General features: G+C 37.4%; 1 protein-coding gene across 1 annotated transcript in view; it reads right to left on the bottom strand.

Moving 5' to 3' along the window:
• Positions 1-5,226: 5,226 nt before the first annotated feature.
• lmbrd1 (LMBR1 domain containing 1) overlaps positions 5,227-17,049 on the bottom strand; it is a 116,916-nt gene continuing 105,093 nt past the window's right edge. Inside the window, 2 exon segments of the mRNA XM_048205750.1 lie at positions 5,227-6,116; positions 7,292-7,383. Coding sequence (XP_048061707.1) covers positions 6,006-6,116; positions 7,292-7,383 — 203 coding nt within the window. The 3' untranslated portion in view covers positions 5,227-6,005.

Genomic DNA, 17,049 nt, shown 5'->3' with positions numbered 1-17,049 from the left:
GCCCTACGTGGAGTATTTTAACAATGTCTTTAGTACCTTTCTGGACCTTGAAAGTGGTCGTTAAATTGCTATATGGAGGCGTCGATACCTCTCGGATTTCATCAAAAATATCTTAATTTGTGTTCCGAAGATGAAAGAAGGTCTTACGGGTGTGGAACGACATGAGGGTGAGTAATTAATGACAGAATTTTCATTTTTGGGTGAACTAACCCTTTAAAAGAGTCTTTGAATTAGGACAGCCTTCGCCGTGCCTCTGTGATGCAATCAGCACTCGAATGCGGGCTTTGAAGGATGCAGCCCCTGAACTGAGACACAGCTATTGATTTGCTATTGCTTGGCCCTCTGTAATTTCATAGCTGGATCACCAATCACAGAATGGAAAGCATTAGGTGGAAAAATTTCTAATATGGAGAAAATGGGCGTCTACACAACACAAACTGAACAGGCAGATTTTTAAGGGTTAATTTCCTCAAAAGGAATTTTGAATTCCAAAAATAATTTTAGAACTGATGATTTTTTCATTCAAAAAGTTTAAAATGGTTATTTAAAAGTTTGTAAATATCATTTTTACAATAGTTTAGGCCCTCTCTGAGGGCCTAGAGGGCCCTGACAGTTCCCCCATATTTTAAACGTCGCACTGACAGTTGCTAGTAACTACACTGTCACCATCCCCTCTTTCTTGGTCGATTATATAAGCAAGTTTGAGAAAATTAGTTGTTGTTTTCTTTCCAAAGACTGCACCATCTGTTAAGAGAGTCTGGTATGTCTTCGTGGGCCATGAATCATATGAACATCTGGTCCAGGTGAGAACATGATAAGCACACAAACACAGTCATGCGCACAAACTCAAGCAGCTCTCAGTATGTGAGCACTGTCGACTATGAGCAGCACAGTCTGCTTTGCTCTTCAGTTTTATTCCTAACTGTGAGAATGTCAGTGAGGGTAATCACAGCTGATCTACAAACACTTTTACAGTTGTATTGATTCCAGCTCTGAATAAAGACAAAGTAATCTCATCTCACAACAGAGATTAATTAAATCCAAATCGATGAGTAAACAAAATAATATTCAACACAAAACTTTGCATCTATATATCTCTCTTCTCCATGTCAGCTCATTGAACGATCAGATTTACATCAAATCTTTTGAGAAAACAATGCCAGGCACCCTGTATTTGTGCAGAATAAATACTGAAATAAGTAATGTAGCATTTCATAGCATTTCTTAGGTGTCTTCAACTCTTTTAAAATCCGGGTGTGAGATTATTTAATATCTTTGGTTCTATTTATGATTTGCTGCTTTGAAGGATCAGAGTTTAACTCGCAAATGTTCTCTTTCTCATAAGTGCGTTGGGAAATTTGTCAGTCGAAAGTCAGTCGGTTAGTTTGTTCAGATGGTCCATGAACCGGACTGAAAATAAACAATTAACAATTCTGAGCGTAGGATATTGCAGTGTTGATGAGAATTCTGCATCTTCCGAATCTGATTCTTATGAACAGTTTGTTTCAATTAAAATATTTTGTTGTTCTTTTTATGTCAGTACACAATAACGTCACTGCATAACTCATTATATTCCAACTTTGTGGGAAGTTTATTTATTACTTACCCTCATGCCGTTCCACACCCGTAAGACCTTCGTTAATCTTCGGAACACAAATTAAGATATTTTAGTTGAAATCCGATGGCTCCGTGAGGCCTTCATAGGGAGTGATGACAATTCCTCTCTCAAGATCCATAAAGGCACTAAAAACATATTTAAATTGGTTCATGTGAGTACAGCGGTTCAATATTAATATTATATAGCGACGAGAATATTTTTGGAGCGCCAAAAAAAAAACAAAATAACGACTTATAAAGTGATGGCTGATTTCAAAACAATGCTTCAGGAAGATTCGGAGCATAATGAATCAGTGTATCGAATCTGCTGTTCGGAGCGCCAAAGTCATGTGATTTCAGCCGTTGGCAGTTTGACACGCGATTTGAATCATGATTCGATATACTGATTCATTTATGCTCCGATGCTTCATGAAGCAGTGTTTTGAAATCGGCCATCGCTAAATAAGTTGGTATTTAGTTTTTTTTGGCGCACCAAAAATATTCTCGTCGCTTTATAATATTAATATTGAACCACTGTACTCACATGAACTGATTTAAATATGTTTTTAGTACCTTTATGGATCTTGAGAGAGGAAATGTCATCACTCCCTATGGAGGCCTCACAGAGCCATCGGATTTCAACTAAAATATCTTAATTTGTGTTCTGAAGATTAATGAAGGTCTTACGGGTGTGGAACGGCATAAGGGTAAGTAATAAATGACAAAATTTTCATTTTTGGGTGAACTAACCCTTTAATTTAAAAAACTGTTCTATTGCGCTTCTGATTTGGCAGTGAAATTTGCCGATTTTGGGTGCGTAGAGATGTGTATTTTCACCCCATAATGGCTGCCGTGCTACCGGAGCGCCATCTAGTGGCTGTTACCCAAAAATTATCAAAGTGTCGCCTCTTGGGTTCTAAGCTCTTTGATACAACCAACAAACTGATCAAACTGGTCGAAGCGTTTCTTGCTAAGAAGCAGAGATCACTAACTGTGTGTTCACACCGCCGGCGGCGAGAGCGTCAAAGTGACGCTAGTCATTCATTTTCAATGAGAGCCGGCGGCGAGCTCCGGCGAGAGCGGCGCGGCGCGTCTTGGACGGTGAGAGCGTCGAGGAGAGTTGAAATCAGGTTAACTTTATGGTAATGAGCTATGACGCGGTTCGGCGGCAACCAATTGGAATGTAGAGGTCCTCGCTTGAGAGGCTTCCGATTGGTTGACGCGACTTGTCATTTACTTTGACCCTCCCGTCGGCGGTGGTTTAAACGAACAGTACAGCATTGTTGGCAGGGCGGCCAAGGCGAATGTTGACGCTCTCGCCGGCGGCAGTGTGAACGCACGGTAAGGCTGCGCCCGAAAACTTAGGCAGCTGGCTTGTTGCCTTGCTGCGGTGCGGTCACACTGCACTTTTCGTCCCACTGACTTCCATTCATACTATACACTGTAAAAAAGTATGGACGTAGTGTCCGTGATATCACCCGTAGGTTTCTGAAGAGTGTAACCGTGCGTCACTCCCGGATATCAGAAAATGGGCAAAGAGGCGGGTAGTGGGTGGAGCTGAGGTGACGTGACGGCAGCAGACAAACGGCTAGTGGTGACAACAGCGGCAATCCACCTGTTACTCAAGTGACCACGCCCTTAATTATGCAGAACTTTAAGGCTTAATATAATTTAAACGGACGAGTTATAAACAAATTCACCCCCCTTACAGTTGTCATGAAGGGCAAAATTAGCTATATAGACCAAAACCACAATTTGTACCAGGCTGTAAACATGTTTTTTTTCTGCTGTAAAGGTGGGTATTTTAACATGGGGCTCAATGAGATTCTGCTCTCTTTTGGAGCCTGTCCCTAGCGGCCAGTCGATGAATTGCAGTTTAATTCACTTCCGTATTGGCTTCAAGAGAAACAGGGAGGTTGCCGCTTGATTCATACGTGTGTGAATGCTTCAGACTCGTGTGAAAATGTTTGCATTTCGCTGTTTTCCAAAGTTCAAGTTTGGTGAATTCTGATCTGCGAATTCGCATCACGTGAAGACGTGCATCCAGTAGAAGATCAATTAGTCACGGCATGACCACTTGACTAAATTAAAAGAATTATATTTTTGTAAGTCGAATAGATTGTATATTTTACATTTTGAACGTATTACTATATATGATATGTTGAATTCACATTTATATATCTAAAAAAAACCTCCATATCACGACCATTGCAGCATCAGATGAAGTTTCGCACGTTGATGTATAACCTACTTCTGGGACCTATGCCGTAAGCTACACGTTGGTTTTTCATTTATACTTCTGAGTTGTTGTCCACATCCGCAGCATTTGCGCAGGAAGGTACATCACGGAACTTTTTCGGAGAAAGTTTCGAAATTCCTGAGGCAGCAAAATGGTTAAATGATCTACAGCAAAATAGAGCGAGTTTTGGTGGTAAATAAGCAAATATTTAATTACTACAATACAAATTTCTCTCTAGAAATGACATCAGAAGTGGAAAATGGTCAAAAACTTACATTTACACATAAACTGACCAGCAACCGCAACTTTCAGACGCCATCTTTATTTTTCTAGCTCAACTATGAATGAAAAGCACAGGAGTGTGGGATATCAAAGGCAGCAAAGGATACATCTATGCTGCCTTCAAAATTCGAAGAGATTAAGGCATCTCAGGAGACAGGAAGTGAAGCTATCAATGGATTCAGATGTGCATTGATGCCTTCCTGCCTTGGAATGGGTCCTCCGAAAGCAGCATTTTTAAGTTTCGGATGCAGCCCATAGTTTTAGGCTCATTTGAGTCTCTCAGAAGTTCTTTTGAACCGGCTCATCACATCTGCTATTTGACTCATTCAAAAAATGACTGTTTTGTGTAGTTTATTCTACAAAGATTGAAGAAATATCGCATAAGCTCTACACCATTTGGTCATTTAAATATGGAATTAAGTGTAGTTATTTCTGACAATATAAATGATTGCGTATCTGTAAATCGACATATTTCTATTTAACATTAAACGGATAGTCCACCCAAAAATTAAAATTCTGGCATAATTTACTCACCCTCATGTTGTTCCAAACCATATGATTTTCGTTCATCTTTGGAACACAAATGAATATATTTTGATGAGATCTAAGAATTTTCTTTCCCTCAATTGACAGTTCACACAACTACCACTTTGATGCTTCAAAAAGTTCATAAAGAGATCGTAAAACTAATCCATATGAATTGCGCAGTTTAGGCTTTTATTCACATATAAATATTGATCAACTCACACATCAGTTATGCTAAACGGAAGCTCAAGCATGAACCAATGTGGTTCATTCTCGTGTGTTACGCAGCACGTTTGAGCTTCCACAAGAACCAATAAGGTTTGTTCTTCATATAAAGTGATCCAGTCTCTTCAGAAAAAATGGACTAAACCGCTTCTTTTTAAAAACTTTGGAGGGATTTGGAGTCATTGGAGGGACAGAAATATCTTCATTTGTGTCTGATGTACAAAAGTCTTACGGTTTAGGACGACACAAGGGTAATTGATGACAGAGTTTTCATTTTTGAGTGAACTAACTCTTTAATCAATCTTCTAAATTATTTCAGGATGATTTCATTAAGTATAAATTACAATCAAGCCACTGTATTCTTTTTAAAACAAGTTATATTGTTTTTAGTCTTTATTAATGGATCATCTTTCAAAAGAAACTTTAATTTCAGAAAAACTGCAAAACAGGCCAATATTATATGATAAATACATTTTGACACACTTTTTGATCTTGCGTCAGTTCTTTGCAAGTTCTCCTGTCATTTTAAGTACAATCAAAAATAAAAATGTATGTGAAATAAATCCACAAGCAGTATGACAGTAACTCAACCTCAGAGATTTAAGTAACATTAAAGAAAGCACACATCAAACACTGGAGCACTATGGCTAGACAAAAAAAAAAAAAAAAAAATGATATGCACAGCATTAAAAAATCCTTAATAAATAAATCAGCATATGAATCTCAACCCTTTTATGTGAATCAACAAAAAATATATTGTACCTTTTTAACTTATTTCAAACTAAATTTTGTCTTGTTTAGAGAGTAAAACTTATTTGATGATTTCAGACAGCAATGCAAAATGACATGCACATAAACCCTTAGTTAGTAGTAAGGGTCAGTAGTAGAGACGGGTTAGCATATCAGACTACTGCTATCAGTTAAACATGACAATTCCTCTAATGACACAAAATCTATTTGGCATCATAACACATTCAACTGAGTCTTATAGAGCGTCAGTATTTCTCTCTCTCTCTGAACGACGAATGAAAGATGAGTTGTGAGAAGATAGAAAACTGTTGTATCATTTTTTCATCTCAGTTCTGACTGGCAACCAAACCTAGTTAAAACAGGACATAAGTAGTAACTACACCAGGAGTTAATGTACATATTCATCATCACTGAGATCTGAATCATCTGCATCAACTTCCCCTTCAATCACGGATTTCTTCCCTTTACAGCAGGAAACAACCAAACCAATGAGAAAGACCTGCAATGCAACACAACAAAAGACACATTAGGGCCAATACTACTTCTCTCAGGATATGTAGGTTCTTGTAATGATGTTTTATTTTTTATTTTTTTTGTGTGTGTGTTCATTCATACACCGATCAGGCATAACATTATGACCACTGACAGGTGAAGTGAATAACACTGATTATCTCTTTATCACGGCACCTGTTAGTGGGTGGGATATATTAGGCAGCAAGTTAACGTTTTGTACTCAAAGATGATGTGTTAGAAGCAGGAAAAATGGGCAAGCGTAAGGATTTGAGTGAGTTTAACAAGGGTCAAATTGTGGTGACTAGACGACTGGGTCAGAGCATCTCCAAAACTGCAGCTCTTGTGGGGTGTTCCTGGTCTGCAGCGTTCAGTATCTATCAAAAGTGGTCCAAGGAAGGAACAGTGGTGAACCGGTGACAGGGTCATGGGTGGTCAAGGCTCATTGATGCACATGGGGAGTGAAGGCTGGCCTGTGTGGTCCGATCCAACAGACGAGTTACTGTAGCTCAAATTGCTCGAGAAGTTAATGCTGGTTCTGATAGAAAGGTGTCAGAATACACAGTGCATCGCAGTTTGTTGCGTATGGGGCTGCATAGCTGCAGACCAGTCAGGGTGCCCATGCTGACCCCTGTCCACCATCGAAAGTGCCAACAGTGAGCATCAGAACTGGACCACGGAGCAGTGGAAGAAGGTGGCCTGGTCTGATGAATCATGTTTTATTATTCCCTGGTGGCTGTGGCCTCTTTCAGCAGGATAATGTGCCCTGCCACAAAGCAAATATGGTTTAGGAATGGTTTGAGTAGCACAACGAGTTTGAGGTGTTGACTTGGCCTCCAAATTTCCCAGATCTCAATCCAATCGAGCATCTGTGGGATGTGCTGAACAAACAAGTCCGATCCATGGAGGCTCCACCTCGCAACTTACAGGACTTAAAGGATCTGCTGCTAACATCTTGGAGTCAGATACCACAGCACACCTTCAGGGGTCTAGTGGAGTCCATGCCTCGACGGGTCAGGGTGGTTTTGGCAGCAAAAGGGGGACCAACACAATATTAGAAAGGTGGTCATAATGTTATGCCTGATCGGTGTATAATTTCCTACAGTTCAAATAATGAAGCAGGTCATTTAAAAAAGGAAAATTTTAGCAAATTCATGAACTTACCAAAAGGAAAGCCCAGTTGCCAAAATAGTAGATGGTGCTGAAGAACCAAAACTTGTGCAGGAACAGGTATGATCTTGTTACTGTGCACTGGTCTGTAAAACAAAATATGAAGAAAACGGCCCTTTAATTTAAAATGTTACAAAATTTCAAATAAATGCTGTTTCTATTTATGAAAGTTATGGTTTCAAACAAAACATCATGGCAGCACAACAGTTTTCAACATTGATAATAATATGAAATGTGTCTTGAGCAGCAAATCATCATATTAGAATGATTTCTGAAGGATCATGTGACACTGAAGACTGGAGTAATGATGCTGAAAATTCAGCTTTGCCATCACAGAATAAATTACATTTTAAAATATATTAAAATTGTATTCTGGTCCCTAGATACAGCTCAGGTCCCTGATTTAATGTAAGTCTAATAGGTATAAGTAAACGCTAATGTGTTTGCAGAGTCAGAAGGTCAGTAGGTCAGTCTTCACTCCGCCGCCATGCAGAGCGAGGGAAAGTAATCACACATGCACACCGGTACGTGTTCTCATCAAAGAGCGTGACACAGTAATTGCCGGCACAGCCTTGTGTTGCACCAGCCACACTTTGCAGGTTTGTGCTAACAACACACCGCCTTTCAATTAAATGCATGAGAGAATCTCTTAGCTAGAGCAGCCTCAAGCTAACCTGTCACACTGACCAGAAAACCGGCATCAAGCTGATGACCGTGTCATAGAAAATGAAGAGGGAATCAGTGAAAACCATAGCAAACATTGGGATAAAAAAGACAAACAAATATTTAGATGCTGCTTGGCAAGCCAAAATAGCCAACATTTGGACAAATGCAGAGAAAAGAAAAATATTTATCAGTAAAAGTTCCAATAAATAGGTTTCATGGTTTGAGGGAAAAAAAAAAAAAAAACTATTGCGATTTAAAATGCGATTAAAACAAATTCCGGGATTGCTGAGCTTGTTGGGCTGCACAATTTGGCCAAAATTCTGTGATTATATATCAATATTGCTTATTATTATTATTATTAAAGGGTTAGTTCACCCAAAAATTAAAATTCTGTCATTTATTACTGATTCATTACTGATTCATTTATTTTTTACTGATTCATTTATTTCATTTATTAAATGAATCAGTGTATCGAATCATGATTCAGATCGCGTGTCAAACTGCCAACGGCTGAAATCATGTGACTTTGGTGCTCTGAGATTCGATACACTGATTCATGTGCTCTGATGCTTCATGAAGCAGTGTTTTGAAATCGGCCATCACTAAGTAAGTCGTTATTTAGTTTTTTTTGGTGCTCAAAAAATATTCTCATCGCTTTATAATATTAATATTGAACCACTGTACTCACATGAACTGATTTAAATATGTTTTTAGTACCTTTGTGGATCTTGAGAGAGGAAGTGTCATTGCTCCCTATGGAGGCCTCACGGAGCCATCGGACATCTTAATTTGTGTTCTGAAGATTAACGAAGGTCTTATGGGTGAGGAACGGCATGAGGGTAAGTAATAAATGACAGAAATTTCATTTTTGGGTGAACTAATTCTTTAAATAAAAAATATAAAAATTACTAAAAAACAAAATAAGAAATATTACTTTTGCAATCGGTGGATTGTGAGTCACTCTGAAACACGCAGCGCAGTTATTTATTTCAGTTGATTTAATATATTGTGTATGAATAATCATACTAAGCCAAATCACACTAAGCCATTAGCTCTAGATATGGCCAAAAAATGATCACAATAACATTTTTCATATCAGTCATTATCGATAATTATCATGACAAATATAAAATCTTTATTTCTTTTAAAGACAGATTTCGATTCCTGAGTGAAATCTGAAAATCTGAAGTAGAATATTCAAAACATTTATTTATAATGATAAAAAAAAAAAAATTCTACATCAAAATACACATGAGTAAACTCAAGTAAAATCTGTTTTCAGTCTTTCTTCTTAACAAAATAAATAAATTAATAGAAAAATGTACTTCTTAGTTTCTGCATGTTCTAACGGGTGATATTGTTTCAAATCATGAAGCAGGTTTGCCTGACTTTGAAGGCATGTATCTTCGGCACAGTTTGCCGTGCAAGCTGCGATATTAATCATATTACATTTTTTCTCTCTTAGAAATGCAAATTTGACAGTTGCTTGATTTGACTGTATAGCAGTAGCTTGAGTTGGGATGTAGATGTAAATTTATGTCAACAAAAATGGTAGCAAATTAAAAATTTCTGATAAAATTTTAACCTCAATTTTATATTATCAATATTCTGACAGTTTGACTTAGGACTTTTATTTAAATTAATCATTGGTCATCCATAGTATCATACATTTAGATCATGATAACCTCACGACCATGGTAAAATGTAACTATATGGCAGGGGTGATGAACTCCGGTCCTGGAGAGCCTCAGTCCTGCAGAGTTCAGCTTCAACTCTGACTGTTGCTTTCTAGTAACCTTTCATTCAGACCTGGATTAGCTTGTTCAGGTGCAATTAAAGTTGGAGCTAAACTCTGCAGGCCTGTGGCTCTCCTGGACCGGTGTTCACCACCTCTGCTATTTGGTTTCAATGGTATTTGAAATACAACTGCCTAAATACATAACAAAAAAATACTGTAATTATTAGCCATTACTCCTATAATACATTTAAAACATGTCTACATTAATAATATAATATAATTCAAAATGAATATCCCACATTTCTGCCACAATACTATGGTGCAGTTACAGTAAATCCATGGTTAATGATGGTGATTTGTAGATTGAAAAAGCTTCTAACTGGATCTTTCATGGAACAGTGTTTTTCTCGTGTTTGTCAGTGCTGTTTCATCTGGCTTTAAACTAGTTTAAATCATAAAGACGTTTTCTGTTGAATTCAAGCACTTCTTTTCACTGGATCTCACAGCGCTGTTTAGCGGTCATGTGATCGAGACTGATCAATGAGTCAACGCATCTGCGCTTCGCTGCCGTTTGAGCCGAGCTGATAAATGGTCCGTGTGGCGTGGTTCAAACGAGTAGTGTTATTTTGTTCCGCTTTTGGTGCATAAACATTATATCAAACTTTTATTATAATTTTATTGAGGAAAATTATATTGCAATAATTATTGTTAGCGTTTTACCACCCAGCCCTAAGCCACATGCATTAATAGTCCAGAACTCATGTGGTTTAGTTTGAAGTTTAGATGTCTGTTGTTCTTATGTTTGTACTACACAATCAAGTGCAAACTAATGTAAGATGTTCCTGTATGAAGAAGTTCATCTGGGCTCATGGATCAAACAGAGTGAGTTTCACTACAGCAGAAGGGTTGTAATCAGCTCAATCTGTCAAGGTGCTTATGAATAAGCAGCCCTACAGAGTGGGGTCTACAGAAGGAAGGGAGGAGAAGTAGAGAGAAAGATCTGATAGTGTTTATGCAGATAATTAGCTGCTCCAAGCATGCAACACGATTGGTTGGTTGAGGTATGAAGACCTGACATTACTGACATTACAAAACACAAGCGGCACCAGAGGTCACTGAACTCACTCTGTGTTAGACATCCTATCATCTCATGCACGTGTATGTAGTCAAAGGCCCCATTTGCACGCGGCATCAACCTCTGATCCCATCACAAGTGGTCAGCCAGAACCAGCATTGATGCTCGAATCTAGTATTAAAATGAGTCTTAAAGGGGACCTATTATGCCCCTTTTTGCAGGGTGTAAAATAAGTCTCTGATGTCCCCAGAGTGTGTATGTGAAGTTTTAGCTCAAAATACCCCACAGATCATTTTTTATAGCATGTTAAAATTTTTGGGGGTGAGCAAAAACAGGCCGTTTTTGTGTGTGTCTCTTTAAATGCAAATGAGCTGCTGCTCCCGGCCCTCTTTCAAGAAGGCGGAGCTTCAAGAGCTCACTCAACAACAAAACAGGACAATCTCATGCACTGACAATGTCAGAAACTGTCAGTAAGTGGTGTTCAGTTCAAACCGGAGTCAGACAATGATGCCTACAGAGCCAGAGAATATATGCTGCGTGGAGACAGTACAGGTATAGTTTAGTCTAATTACGTTTAATTTAGTTTAATATTATTAGATAGATACACAGACAGACAGAGAACGACAGACAGACAAGCTAATAAAATGCTCTGCATGGCAAGCTTTTGACATCTTGTAGCACGAAGAATATTTTTATAGGACAGCTACAACAGGCCCCGCACAGTAGCACCAGTCCTCTGGTTCTGGCTCAGTAGAAACTGGACCTGTCTGAGAGCAGGCATCGTCCTCCCCTCCTGCACTTTTCCTGCCATCTGTAGCTCAGCAGATGCTCACCTGAATTACAGGGCAGATGGTTCTCAACAGTGCTCTGGCTAAACAAATCATGGTGTACACCACTGACCCGGTTCACCTTCAGATCGCAGTCGCTGCTGATGGAGAACGCCTGCCAAAGACCACAGCCATACAGACCAGCAGCCTGCTCATTCGCTCTGTTTGTGTGGCATTGTGTTGACATGGGCGTTTTGAGCATTGACTGTTAAAGTGGTAGTTTACCCATATATAGAAATTTGTTGTATATGTGGTTTACAGAGACTCTTCATAGACGTAATGGTTTTATATTGAAATAATCAAATTTTCTATCCCCTTACCCTTAACCTACCCATCACAGAAAACTGTTAGCATTTTTTTTATTAAAATTTTTTTTTTTTTTAATGTAAGATGTTTTTTAAGCTATTTGGTTAATGAGGACACAGGAAGTTTTGTAATACCCATGTCATTATATGCATTTTTGTCCATATTAACCATATATACAAGCATACACACACACACACACACACACACACTCAAAAACACTTGTGTCTAGAGCTATTCAGTTTAAAATGGTTTACTAATTGTTTAAAATAACAATTTTACAAAAAACGAATAAAGCTAAAGGTAAAACACAAAAAAAAATAAGAATAAAATAATTTTAAAATTAATTATAATAAATATTATGATATAATGGTATAACTCTGTATAATTATATTTATTATAATTAATTATAACAAATGTAAAACATAACAAAAAAGACTGGCTTATATGCACTACCATTCAAACGTTTGGGGTCGGTAAGATTTTTTAATGTTTTTGAAATAAGTTTCTTAATCTCACCAAGGCTGCATTTGCTTGATCAAAAATCCAGTAAAAACAGTATTACTGCAAAATATCATTACAATTTAAAATAAATGTTTTCTATTTTAATATAATTTAAAAAAGTAATTTATTCCTGTGATGTCAAAGCTGAATTTTCAGCATCATTACTCCAGTCTTCAGTGTCACATGATCCTTCAGAAATCATTCTGATATGCTGCTCAAGAAACATTTCTTAGATGAAAAAAAATCATCTGCTTCATAATTGTGTGGAAACTGCAACGCAATTTTTGTTTCCAGGATTTTTTTTGATGAATAGAAACATTTATTAGAAATATATACATTTCTTTAATGTCATTATTGATCAATTTAATGCATCCTTGCCAAATAAAAGTATTAAACCCTGACCCCAAACATTTGAATGGTAGTTTATGTATATATAAATAATAATAATAATAATAATAATAATAATAATAATAATAATAATAATAATAATAATAGTCATCTATATTAAAAAATATCATCAATCAACATCATGACATTGGTAGAATTCCAATTTTGGGGGAAGTGCATGAATAATGACTTAAATTTTTATCTTTTTCTCACATAAAGTTATTGTATGATTTAAAAAAAGACTGAAATGACCGCATTTGGACCTCTTTTTACTGACATTGTAGAGATGGTAATGGCAAGAGCTGTTAAACAATTCTTCACAATTTTCTCCTTTCTGAGAAAAAGCAAAATTGGGGTTTGGAACAAGATGAGTGTGAGTTAATGAAGAGTTTTCATTTCTGAGTGAATTATCCCTTTAACAGAGGGAACTGAAAGGAAGCGCGTGGCAGAGTGTGAGTTCAGTGAGTGGTCAGTACAGAGGAGCAGCCCTCTCTGAAAGCATGTATTATTAATGATGACTCATTTGTTTCTGTGTATATACTGAAAAAGGACAGGATGGAAATAGAGGAAAAGTGCTCTAAAGTGTTCTCTCCCTATGAGAACAACATTCTCTCAACCTCTCTTTTTTGGGGGATTTTTGTTTATTTTTTTGCCATTTTTCCTCAATGTTTTCTAAAAGCACTCTGCATTTTTCACTATGTGCCTGAGTTTTCCGGAACCTCTGATCATTGCTCTCGATGGAAAGCTGCTTGGCTGAGTGGACCCCAGAGATGGGTCTTGAAAACCACCCTATCCTCACCCTGCAATTTACTTGCAGTTTAAAACAAACAAAAATGGCCCACAGTGTTAGTGTTGCCAGTAAACAGGTTCTAAAAAAGCTAAACATCAATGTCTGCCATTAACTTGTGATTTCACTCATTTTTTCCAAAGCATAGTTTAAGTTGCGAATGCTAAAGGAAAAACCTATACCTATAACTCAGCTGTCATGCATAACGTGTTGAGATGTATTATAATCATATCATGATGCAGGCAATGTTTAAATTAGTCCAACATAACATGTTGTCGACTATTACGTCTTTTTCGTTGATGTCAACTTTGTTATCGTAAACATATTGTAATCAGAAGTACTAAAAGGATGTTAATTGGCATGAACACATGCAAAGAGAGAACTCCATTTAAAATCACTCAAAAGCTGTCGCTCATCTCAGTTCACTGCAATTTCTCAAAGTTCCATTATAATCAATGAAGCTGTCTACACTGCACAATGAATCTCTTGGCCATTGTGTTCAAGAGATCAACAGGCATGTCTGTGATTGGCTTCATTGCTCACTAGGGCTGGAAGAAAAAAAATCGAAGTTACCCACTTTTGAAATGTGTCATTATCTATGCGTGTCACGTGACGTAATATCCCTTTGAAATGGCCAAGCGAAAGCAATGAGACTACTCCAGCGCTTCCCATACATTGATTTACGGGCGTGTTGCCCTCCACAATATCAACTTTGACCACCATAAATAGATTTAAACTGTTCCGAAATGGTTCTGGTGGGATGTGTGGAAGACGGTCTGTATCCTTTAATAGCGATGTCTCACTTTATGAATATTAAAATAGTAATAAATGCACTGAAAAGCCCTCGCGCTATGTGCTTTGCATCAGATATCAATGCTGAGAGAGAGAGTATAAGCAAAGACTATAGATAAGACAGTAGAGCTGCACGATTAATCTTTAAAAGACTGTGATCTCGAATCAAAACCCCACGCGATTATATTCCTAAATGACAACAATTAGTCTGTCTATTAAACCTTTGATAAAATCATATCGCAACATTCAAATCTGTGTTGGCGCTGCCGCTGATCCAGAGAGAATTGTCATTATTTCAACCTCATAGTATCATTATTTCTGTGATACAATAGTTCAAATGATCATATAAGTACTGAGATAAAAAGTTTATAGTTCAAATATAAAATAGTCTACAGTAGCGATCAAAATAGTTATCACCTTTTGAAAACGGCGCTTCAAATAATGAGTGTATTGTTTACACTGTTGTTTACAAATGACTTAAAAAAATGTGTTTGTCATTGAATCATTTATGCAAGAAAATGTACTACTCTTATGTATGATGTTTCTGAAATAAAATTAAAGATGTGATGAATCGTTTTTGTAAATATGGCTCATCTTATACATGATGTACAGTCTGTATAAGTGTATGATTCAACTTTTACCCATGGTTTATTGTTAAAAAAAGTCACAATACATATTGTATCGGCACCCAAGTATCGTGATAGTATCGAATCGGGAAATAGGTGTATCATCAGCCCTACTGCTTACTGCTGCAAAAACACTTTGTAAATAGAAACCCTTTGACACTTTCCAGAGCACAAGTATGCACTGGAGCGTTTGACAAATCAGTTTTGCCAATATGATGTTATTACAGTATCAACAGAATATCCACAGAAGTGTTACTAGTATCTCATTTCACAGTTTGTTTCTGTATTGTTTCTATGTAAAATTGTTGATACAATGTAAAGTATTTGCTCTGGCTCTTGTTTTAAATTATTTTGTTCCATTACTATGCTTGTTGTCATTGTCTGTTACCATTGTGCAAGCTGGATGTGGCGGTTGGTCAGTGTGGTTTTCGTCCCACCCCTCCTCCACTGTGATTGGACGGCTGGGTAAAAAGTGACAGTAATGAGCGCTGCGCTTTACCCAAAGTTGAACATTCTTCAACCCTTGGTATAAAATGCTGAAATAGATGCTCAGTGCCTCATCACAGTGCTGGAGTTTTAAAAATGTGGCACTCCCATTGAAAACAATTGGGAAAATGTGCTATCCTCGGGAAAAAAAACGCTTTTGTGGACACACAGCCATAGGGTATGCCACAAACACAAAACCTCATCTTTTTCATTACTTGCACTTTGCAGTCTCAGTAACAGCATGTATATGTGAACTGTGTGCACGGAGTCTGAATCAGTTTAAATGAGACTCCATTAAGATGCATTAGACTCTCTCTATGTACCTGCAGTCCACCTCTACCACTAAAGTAACACCATGGGGTGCACATGGCGGCATGGACCAGTGCCAGGCTGTGCCTGACGTGGCTATTAATTAAAGTGTTCCTTAATTATCTGCTCTGTTTTAGTGCTTAGCTGAGTAATTATAGCCAGCTCTCAATGCACCAGACCAGGGGTGAATTCAGATAGACTAAGAAACAGACAAAGGGAGGAAAACAAGCGATCGATGGTTTAAAGCAATAGTTCAACTAATAAAAGAAAATTCTGTCATTACTTACTCACGCTCATGCCATTCAAAACCAGAGCTACTTTCTTTCTTTTGTGGAACACAAAAGGAGGATTTTGTAGAATGGTATTGGTCAATCTTTTCAATGCATTTCCAATAAATGGAAACTAGGGCATTTAAGCTTCAAAAAGGAAGTAAACGCAACATAAAAGTGTCAGAAATTGCTCCATATGATTCTTGAAATGAAGATATGAAGTCTTTTGAAGTCATATGACAGCTTTGTGTGAGAAACTTTCCCCCTCCCCCAAGTGAGCCGTTAACCTCTGTTACCAGATCAATGAGTTAGCAAGTCAACTCGAAAAGCAGATTAATTCATCGCAATCATTCAAAACGGTTTTGTGAACTATAGATGAACTGATTTATTGAAAAGAGCCAACTCAAAAGAATGAATCAGTCATAAATCAGAAACAACTCTTTCTGTCTGTATCATGAATGATTCATTCTTTACATCACTACCGTTTTGTGAACTGAATGAGCTGATCCATTGAAAGAATTCAAACTCAAGAATAAATTGTTCTGACCTTGATGAACACAGTAATGCGCATGTCAAGGTCTTAATTTTCACTTACATGTTGGTCTGTTCCTCATACAAATCAGAAAATTTGGAATACAATTCATCTGTAATGATACGTTTTCATCCTTTTTGAAGCTTGTCCTCATTTATTCTATATGCATGGAAAAGATCGACCAGTACAAGTCTTCAAAATCATCATGTTGTGTTCTAAGAAAGAAATAAAGTCATATAGATGTAGATCAACATGAGGGTGAGTAAATAAAGACAACATTTTAAAGTTTTGAGGACTAGAAACACAAATCCTGGAACAGACAGAAATAGCTTAGATATCAGTCACTATATTGGAAGCAAATGCACTTTCCACTTTTCCTTCTTTTTTTTCCTCTCTCTGTCTTTCGATTGGTCTCTTTTTTTGTTTAGCCAACAGATGCCTAAATTTGGCA

Source organism: Megalobrama amblycephala, linkage group LG10 (assembly GCF_018812025.1).
Source record: "Megalobrama amblycephala isolate DHTTF-2021 linkage group LG10, ASM1881202v1, whole genome shotgun sequence".
Taxonomy (NCBI): domain Eukaryota; kingdom Metazoa; phylum Chordata; class Actinopteri; order Cypriniformes; family Xenocyprididae; genus Megalobrama; species Megalobrama amblycephala.
This window is presented reverse-complemented; position numbering and strand designations above follow the sequence as displayed.